At 37.0% G+C, this 10094-nt stretch overlaps 1 protein-coding gene across 1 annotated transcript; it reads left to right on the top strand.

The window, feature by feature from the left end:
• Nucleotides 1–2902: 2902 nt before the first annotated feature.
• On the top strand, nt 2903–9634 carry LOC113076561 (uncharacterized). Its single transcript, XM_026249260.1, has 4 exons — nt 2903–3105; nt 3454–3765; nt 8905–9192; nt 9410–9634. Exons 1-4 carry the CDS (start codon nt 3060–3062, stop codon nt 9598–9600), a joined length of 837 nt encoding a protein of 278 aa, XP_026105045.1. The 5' UTR covers nt 2903–3059; the 3' UTR covers nt 9601–9634.
• The last annotated feature ends 460 nt before the right edge of the window (nt 9635–10094 follow it).

The following is a 10094-nucleotide window of genomic DNA, read 5'->3' as shown; positions in this document are numbered from 1 at the left end:
TGAAGACAACCCTCGCTGCTGCATTCTGGATCATTTGCAGAGGCTTGACAGTACATGCAGGAAGGCCCGCCAGGAGAGCATTACAATAGTCCAGTCTGGAGAGAACAAGAGCTTGGACAAGAAGTTGGGTTGCTTGCTCTGATAGGAAGGGTCTAATCTTCCTAATGTTGTATAAGGCAAACCTGCAGGACCGGGTCGTTGTAGCAATGTGGTCAGTGAAGCTTAACTGATGATCCATCACAACACCTAGGTTTCTGGCTGTCTTCGAAGGAGTTATGGTTGACGAGCCCAGCTGTATAGAGAAGTTGTGATGAATCAATGGGTTAGCTGGAATCACCAGGAGTTCAGTTTTTGTAAGGTTAAGCTGAAGGTGATGGTCATTCATCCAGCTAGAAATGTCACTCAGACAGGCTGAAATGCGAGCAGCTACCGTCGGGTCATCTGGCTGGAATGAGAAGTAGAGTTGGGTGTCATCAGCATAGCAGTGATAAGAAAAGCCATGCTTCTGAATGACAGATCCTAACGATGTCATGTAGATGGAGAAGAGAAGTGGTCCAAGTACTGAGCCTTGAGGAACCCCAGTAGCAAGGTGGTGTATATATATATATATATATATATATATATATATATATATATATATATATATATATATATATATATATATTAGAATCAATACTCCAATCACATGATCCTTCATAAATCATGCTAATATTCAGATTTGCTGCTCAAAAAAGGTTATTATTATTATCATGTTGAAAACTGAGTAGAATTGTTTCAGGTTCCTTTGATGAATAGAAAGTTTAGAAAAGCAGCATTTATCTGAAATATAAATCTTTTGTAACATTATACATGTCTTTATCATCATTTTAAAATATCTTTGCTAAATAAAAGTATTCATTTATATAAATCACATTTTTTATACCAGGTTGGAGTTATACACTAATTGTCTGTCATGGACCTCCTGAATTTGCATTGGCCACCCCCTGTATAAAACTCTAGCTCCGCCACTGTTTCCATAGCATTCAGACTGACTGAGCCTTGAATAGTTGCCTGTCTAAGTCAACTTTGAAAAGAGAGAAACACAAATGTATGTACAATTTCTCTGTATTCTCTTTTGAGTAGACACAAAATCCAAAGAAAGAATCTTTAAAACAAAAAGAAAAGTCACCTACAAAATAAGATTGTATATGAATAAAAAAATCTTATCTATTTTTTTTTTTTTTTTTGTCTGAGAACATTGCCAACATACATGAAGTCTTCTTCAGAAGAAAGACAAAAACTGCAATTCACTTCAATGTCTGACTCGTCGTTAAATAAAAAAAGGGAAGTTGTGGCCTAGTGGTTAGAGAGTTTGACCCCTAACCCTAGGGTTGTGGGTTCGAGTGTCGGCCGGCAATACCACGACTGAGGTGCCCCTGACTACCCACTGCTGCGGGTGTGTGTGTGTTCACTGCTGTGTGTGTGTGTTCACTTTGGATGGGTTAATTGCAGAGCATGAATTCTGAGTATGGGTCACCATACTTGGCTGAATGTCTTTTCACTTCAATTTCATATTTTCTTAGAAAAGCAGGGGTTACATATTTTAATAGGGTAAAGATTATGAATCAACTTAAAATAGTATTGCTTTTACTTTATTGGTGATCAGATACTTATGAGGCAAAGTCAATACTTCCTCCCATGTGTGGAGCACACTGTGGTGTTTCATTACACAATTAATGTATTTTTGAACAAATCGAATGAGCCAATGATTCAACGATTCATGAAAATCCCTTCATGAATCAAGGGTCATTTGCTTTTTTTTGCAGCCACCTACTAGTGGTTTCTCTTTATTTATGCAACAAGTAGTCCACTGAAAGCGAGATTAAGAAACCAGAGAGCAGCTTTATTCCAAAAGTTATCTAAAATCCATAACAATCCAAACATAATCCAAACAGAGACTTGGCAAGAACAGACTTGACTCGGCTTGAACACTGGTGATGGGGAGATGAAGCCTCATGAAGCACTGAAGCTTTTCATCCAAGTGGTTTCCCAAAAGGTTTCATTTCTCAAGGTTTCATTTGCTCACAAAACCACTTGGTGGCCAAAGAGTGCAAAACATGCAGACACATTACAGATGACCTGATGTAATCTATGATTACAGTTATAATCCATTTCCACATAGCCTAATCTATTTATTTGGTCACTAATGAACAGACTTAACTTGAACAGACCTGACTCACCAACAGCAGGTTACAACAATACTCGACTGGAGACAATGGCAACATGAAGGCTATTTTTATCAGACAACCAGAACCAACCAATGAGAGACAGGACACATGACTAAAACAACCAATGAGAGCAAGACACATGATCAAAGAACAATAGCAGGATACCCTCATGTTAGGGAATCCCATGATTAGACAGGGACCATGACTTATCTCCAAAATAAAAGACATGAGAGCAATGAACATGAAACCCCAACCCCATGTTACAATTTATCCATGACAGACCTAAACCACCCAAGATACCAGCACAAAAAGACATATACTAATTTATTTATAGACAAAAGTGATACCAATGTTACCCCAGAAGGAAACCAGTGTATAAATCATATTTCATTTTATGAAAGCTAAATATTTTTCTTTAATAAAAATGTGTCTACAAATTTGGCCAATTTTGTTATTATCTAAAGTAAGATACAGGACCCCCAACCCACCAAATTCTCCCAGAATTTTTCAAAAGTTTTTTACAATTCGATCACTGCTAATATCTGATAATGAGCCCTTATACCATAGGGGAAATGCAAACCAGTCTTGAAATATCACACCGGAGGAACAAAGCCAAAAGTGTTATTAGACGTCATCTCCAAATAAGTCTATATAGAAGCCATGCACACTCTGAAGGGAAGTGCACAAACCACAGACTGCCATCTCTGATGCATCTCAACTTCAGTGTGACATTTTCAGTCATACCGAGACCTTTGATAAAACATTTCGTACTGATATAAAAATCTTATTTTCAGTATTGAGGACTTAATTTTTAAAAAAAAAACTGTTCTGGTGTTCAAACTGCTGAAGAAAATGCTTCACCTGATTTTTTTCCAGTTGTTCTTGTGGTGTCTAGTTGGTAAGTTTAAAATGTTTTATGGTGTCAGTACATACAGAAGCAATGAAAACGATTTTGCATGCACTGTTAATGTCGTATAATGATGACTGTAAATCAATCGATGTGATTAACAACTCAAGTAAGCAAAACAAATGTTTACCCTTATCTTATCTTATCTTATCTTATCTTATCTTATCTTATCTTATCTTATCTTATCTTATCTTATCTTATCTTATCTTATATTATGTTAACTTACTTTGATTATGCATTGAAAATCAAGTCAAAGAGTTGTTGCAATTATTATTTTTTTATTAATAGTAATAATAATAAAGAATTGTTTACAACAATTAATTTCTGTTTGTGCTCCAGGTGTGTCTGGTGTTGATGAAGTGAAGTCAGTGTCAGTGACGGAGGGAGATTCAGTCACTCTATACATACAGAGAGACGATGAGATCGAGTGGAGGTTTGGACCAACCAAAATTCTCTTAGCTGAAGTCAAAGAGAACAATGACTTACAATTTTATAAAGATAGTGCTGGTGGGAGATTCAGAGACAGACTGAACCTGGATCGGACTGGATCACTGAGCATCATAAACACCAGCACCACAGACTCTGGAGAATATATAGTAACCAGAACTAAAACAAGTGCTGTACTATACACATTCAGACTTGGTGTCTATGGTGAGTATATGTTGTTTGGTATACAGTATATTCACCCTTTAACAATGTCAATCAATGTCGAAATTCATCTGATAATGGAAATATAGATTCATTTGTGTCAGCTGCTCTTTGTATTTGTATCGTATTGCTAAATGCTGCGCTTGGTCTCGTATTCTATAGCATATGTGGTCAGTCTTGTGCGCTTGCTGACCATTGGTGTGAAACAGTAAAGTGTGTTCAGCTGAATTCAATTTACGTTTTGTTCTATCACTATCTATCACTAGTTTTTCACTAGTTTTTTCTATCACTACCACTCACAAACCATGCATCACACCTGGTAGGCAGTGCAATCTTAACAACCTGCACACTTTGCCTATATCTGCTAATACACTACTTTCTTTTTCTGTTGGTCTCTGGAAATACCAGTCTGCTGTAAACAAAGCCGATTTCATTATTTCTATTATTAGTCATTCAAAGCTTAATCTCATGGCCCTCACAGAGATTTGGATCAAACCAGAGGACACTGCTACACCTGCAGCGCTCTCCAATAATTTCTCATTTTCGCACTCCCGCCATTTGAAGAGGTGGAGGTACTGGTCTACTCATCTCTAATGATTGGAAATTTCATCCTTTACCATCTTTGGGTATCAACAGCTCATTTGAATCACATTCAGTTACTGTTACCTACCCTCTTAAAATACATTTTGTAGTTGTCTATCGACCCCCAGGACCACTAGGTAACTTTTTGGATGAATTAGATGTGTTGCTCTCAACCTTTCCTGAGGATGGTACTCCCCTAGTTATGCTTGGAGATTTCAACATCCACCTAGATAAACCTCTGTTTGCTGATTTCCACACTCTGCTTGCCTCTGTTGATCTCAACCGAGTGTCAACTACTGCTACTCACAAATCAGGCAACCAACTGGACCTTATTTATACACGAAACTGCTCTACTGATCCTGTTCTTGTTACTCCACTGCACATGTCGGATCACTTCCTCGTCACGCTTAACCTCAACATGGTCCCTGAAACATCACATACCCCTCCACATGTCATCTTTTGACATAACCTACGGTCACTCTCATCCTCCCGGCTATCTGCAATGGTTTAATCTTCACTAACATTGCTATTGATACTTTCTGCTCCACTCTTACATCTTGTTTAGACACTGTTTGCCCCTTGTCTTCCAGACCAGCCCATACCACCCCTTCCGCCTCTTGGTTATCTGATGTTTTACGCAAACATCGTTCTAAGCTTAGAGCTGTTGAAAGGGCGTGACACAAATCCAAAAATACTACTGACCTTAATGTGTATCAGTCACTCCTCTCTTCCTTTTCTGCTAATGTCTCCACTGCTAAAATGACATACTACCACAACAAAATTAACAATTCATCTAACTCTCGCAATGCTTTTTAAAACATTTTCCTCAATTCTTTGTCCTCCTCCTCTCCCTCCTGCTTCATCTCTAGTAGCTGACGAATTAAAAACATCAGTGCACAATTTTCCAAACCAAAATCCATTAAGCTCAAATCACCAGCAAACATACACTCATTCACATCCTTCTCTTAACTCTCTGAAGCAGAGGTCTCCAAACTCATCCTTTCTAATCATCCTACTACTTGATCCTATTGAGATCCATCTCATCTCCTTTAAGAACTCCTTTAGAACTACAGACCAGTTTCCCTTCTTCCTTTCATTGCAAAAACACTTGAACGAGCGGTGTTCAACCAAGTCTCTGCTTTTCTCACACAGATCAACTTCCTTGACAGCAACCAATCTGGTTTCAGAAGTGGACATTCAACTGAGACTGCCTTGCTCTCAGTTGTTGAAGCCCTAAGACTGGCAAGAGCGGAATCCAAATCTTTAGTATTATCCTGCTTGATCTGTCTGCTGCTTTTGACACGGTTAACCACCAGATTCTCCTATCAACCCTACTGGCACTTCAGTGATTTGACTCTTACCTATCAGATAGGTCCTTTAAAGTATCTTGGAGAGGTGAGGTGTCCAAGTCACAACATCTAACTACTGGGGTGCCTCAGGGCTCAGTTCTTGGACCACTTCTCTTCTCTGTCTACATGGCACCATTAGGTTCTGTCATTCCGAAACATGGCTTTTCATACCACTGCTATGCTGATGACACTCAACTCTACCTCTCATTCCATCCTGATGATCCGACGGTAGCTATTCGCATCTCAGCTTGTCTAACAGACATTTCTTGCTGGATAAAGGACAATCACCTTCAACTCAACCCTGCCAAGACAGAACTGTTTGGGGTTCCAGCAAACCCATTGTTTCACCACAATTTCACCATCAAGTTAGGCACATCAACCATAACTCCTTCAAAAACAGCCAGAAACCTTGGAGTTATGATTGATGATCAGCTAACTTTCTCAGACCACATTGCTAAAACTGTCCGGTCCTGCAAATTTGCTTTATTCAACATCAAGAAGATCAAGCCCTTTCTTTTGGAACATGCTGCACAACTCCTTGTTCAAGCTCTTGTTCTGTCCAGGCTGGACTATTTCAATGCTCTCTTGGCAGGTTTTCCAGCCAATTCTATCAAACCTTTACAATCGATCCAAATGGAAATTAAAATGCAAGATTAATTTTTAATGAGCCAAAAAGAATACGTCACACCTCTGTTTATCAATTTGCACTGGCTACCAATAGCTGCTCGCATAAAATTCAAGGCATTGATGTTTGCCTACAAAACCACCAGTGGCTCTGCACCCATTTACCTAAATGTATTGCATCAGACTTATGTGCCCTCTAGAAGCTTGAATGGAAGTTGAACATCTGGAAGTGAACATCGCTTGATTGTGTCGTCCCAAAGAAGCACTTTTACGGACTTTTAAATTAAATGTTCTCTCCTGGTGGAATGACCGGCCCAGTCCGAGAAAGAATCGGCTTAAAACCCATCTCTTCCATCTTTTTTTGACCCTCTAACTTTAGCACTATTCTATTCTAGAAAAAAAGACTTTCTATTCTTTTTGTATTCTTTTTTATTTTCATTTATTACACAATTATAAAAAAGACCTCTAACACTAGCTTGTTCTATTCATTTTCTGTTCTATCTGTTTTCTTTTTATTTATTATATTATTTAAAATCCCTTGCTGCGTTTAAGCTAACTGAGACTTGTTATACTATAGAACTTATATATCATTGCTCTTATTTGTAAGTCGCTTTGGATAACAGTGTCTGCTAAAAGACTAAATGTAAATGTAATGTTGCACTGTTTTGCTAATGAATGTTGTTCAGCTGCTTTGACGCAATGTCTTTTGTTTAAATCTAATTAACCAGATGGTCAAACTCTCTAAGACTTCCAACAGATTACTTACCTTGCATCATTTAAATGTAGGTGTATAATGTAGGTATATTGTTTTATACATGCCCGGATCGGTGACCAATTGATTAGTCTCACTTCTTTCTGATTTTGAGATGATCCGTTATTTTACCAGTGACACAGTCTACATTCTTCTCTCTGATGACCCCTTCTCTCCAGTGTTGCCAACTTAGCAATTTTGTTGCTAGATTTAGCAACTTTTCAAATTTCCCTTTCTTTCAAAAGCTCCTAGCAACAAATGTAGATTTTTTTATTATTATTTATTTGGCAACTTTCGGCAACTTTTGAAAATTGATTCAAACGACATCATGTTAACTGCTAATTGCAATTGTTCAGTAAGAATTAGGTGTGTTCGTCTTGAAGCGGCTGTTTTCACAGTGCTTTGATGTCAAATACAGATCGGTCTGCACAGTTCTGCTTCAAGTTGAACACACTTATTATGGTATACATTGTTAGTTAGTAGCTTGTACCTGTGATTGTTGATCAGTTAGTGGATCTAGTAAAATAGAAAAAGTAGTAAATTTCCAGGAATTTATGATTTATCCATTATCTGTTGTAACCCCTTAAACCGAAAACATAAAATACAATGCATAATTTAAAATGCAGATAAAAAACCTGTGAAAAATAAATTTGGAAAATTCCTTTATACTATACTATTACTTACAGACATTTCTTAGAGTGTAGTATACTAACAAACTACTAATATGCTGCTTAAATCTATAATTGTTCAGAATGCATTGTTTTACTAGTTTACTAGCTAATAAAAAAAAAAAAAAACTGTAATTGTTACAAAATGCGTTAAGTGTTCAATAGGTTTAATTCAATATTGTATTTAAAAATACAGTTAGGCCAATTTAAAATTTTATATGATTATATTATCCATTGTAATTACTTTATGAACAAATCAAAATATTTATAAAATATGTGGGTTTTTTTTTTTTTTTTGCTGAAATTTGATGCAGTGACAATTTTGCGCGTGATTATATGATGTCATCGTGCAATGACATCACAACTTCATTTAGCAACTTTTAGCAAAAAATTGACCTTCCTTTAGCAAATTCCCATGAAAATAAGTTGGGAGCAATGCTTCTCTCTCACACATGTCTCATTCTCTAGTTAAATAGTACTTCCCTTACGAAAAAGTAGTGTACTTCAATTTTATTTTACTAAGTATACTTAAGTAAAGTTCAAGTATATTTTAAGTATACTTTATGTAGCAAGTATACAAATATCAGTGTTCTAGTATACTTGTTTACTGTATACTCCTTTGGACTAAATTGGCCTACTTTCTAGTATATAAAAATATACTTTTAAGTATACTCTATGTATAACAGTAGCAAACTTTGAGTACACATCCACAGAAAGAACAGGGTCACTGCTTGTAAAAAAAACAAATAGGGAGTGATGACTCGGGGAGTGATTCGTTCAGTCGCGCATGTGCAATATTCTATAGGTTCTGTTCTAGTAGTAGTAATTCACCTGTCAATCAATGCACTCTTGAGCCGGAAACAGAATTGATTAGTTCATTGTTCGGGTCTATTGGGTTTTTGGCTCGTTCCTTAATCACTTGACAGCCCCATACGCTAAACCAATGCAGTCTTGAGTTGGAAAGAGAATTGATTAGTTCATAGTCCATTATCATATACTATGGGCCTTATACTATGCCCTAAAAGTATATGCTCCTTTTGAGAATAAAACACTTCTAAGCAGAAAAAAGCATTGCTGCACACCTACATCCTATCTCTAGCAGTCGCTCATGCCGATGGAAATCGCTGCATAGATGTAATAACTTTACTTTCTCTGTTATGTTTTCCAGCTCCTGTTCCTGTTCCTGTCTTTATGAGACACTCTCCACAGTATTCATCATCATCTGAAAGGTCATCAAAATGTCTGTTGCTGTGTTCAGTGTTCAATGTGAGTCATGTGACTCTCTCCTGGTACAAAGGAAACAGTTCATTGTCCAGCATCAGTGTGTCTCATCTCAGCATCAGTCTCTCTCTTCCTCTGGAGGTGGAATATCAGGATAATAACCCCTACAGCTGTGCAGTGAAAAATCACATCAGCAACTACACCAAAGACCTGGACATCACTCAAATCTGTTCAGGTAATGTAGCTCTGATATTAGGGATGATTTAGCCAGCCTATGGTCCATTAATCATAATCTGCTGGTGCTGTGATTAATTGTGGTTTCACAATAAAACAATTCAAACGCTAGATTCTCCTACTGAACTCAGACACTAATGTCACTTGCTGTATTTCCCCCAAACTACATGAATCATATTTTTAGTTTTCTAACGTTCTTCTTATTCTTCTCTCATAAGACCGTTCCATTTGCTGTTCTACTGAGACTACGATTGGATTGTATCTCATTGCTCTGCTGTTACTGGTGGCCATTCTGATCTATCTGATTAATGGATGCAGAACCAGAAATCTTCAACAGAAGAAAAGCATGGAGAAAAGAGCAATGGACACGGATCTAACATATGCAGATGTCCTTGAAGAATTCTACTGAGAAAATATAATTTCAAACAGGTGGAAAAAATATCATCAGATTTGAAAAAAAGAAAAAAAAAGAAGCTATTTTCTGTGCAAGATTTCAGATTCATTAGCCGATCATAGATGATCAAGATGCATTAAACAAACAGTCTGCTTATGAAAACAATAAAAAAAATAAAGGTTATAAATATACAAGTCTGTAATAACAAGCAGCATAACAGAGTGTTTTTGTTCAGCTAATATAAGCTAATATAAGTAGGCTAGGCTGCAGCCTCACACTTCACATTTATACAAAGCATCCGCTCTTGCGTTACTTTTTTTCCCCCTTTGCAAAGAAAAGGGCCTTGCTTACCCACTGCGATCACTATTATTAAAATGCTAGATGAATATACGACTCTGTATGTCTCTTTTATTAACATCTGTAATCTCTCTCAATGTGATAGCCTAAAAATTCTTAAGAGTTGTTATGCAAGATCTGATATGAAAAAAATGTTTATGCAGCATATTGCA

Source organism: Carassius auratus, unplaced genomic scaffold (assembly GCF_003368295.1).
Source record: "Carassius auratus strain Wakin unplaced genomic scaffold, ASM336829v1 scaf_tig00020715, whole genome shotgun sequence".
NCBI lineage: Eukaryota > Metazoa > Chordata > Actinopteri > Cypriniformes > Cyprinidae > Carassius > Carassius auratus.
The sequence above is the reverse complement of the archived record's forward strand: the minus strand, read 5'-3'. Positions and strand labels throughout refer to the sequence as shown.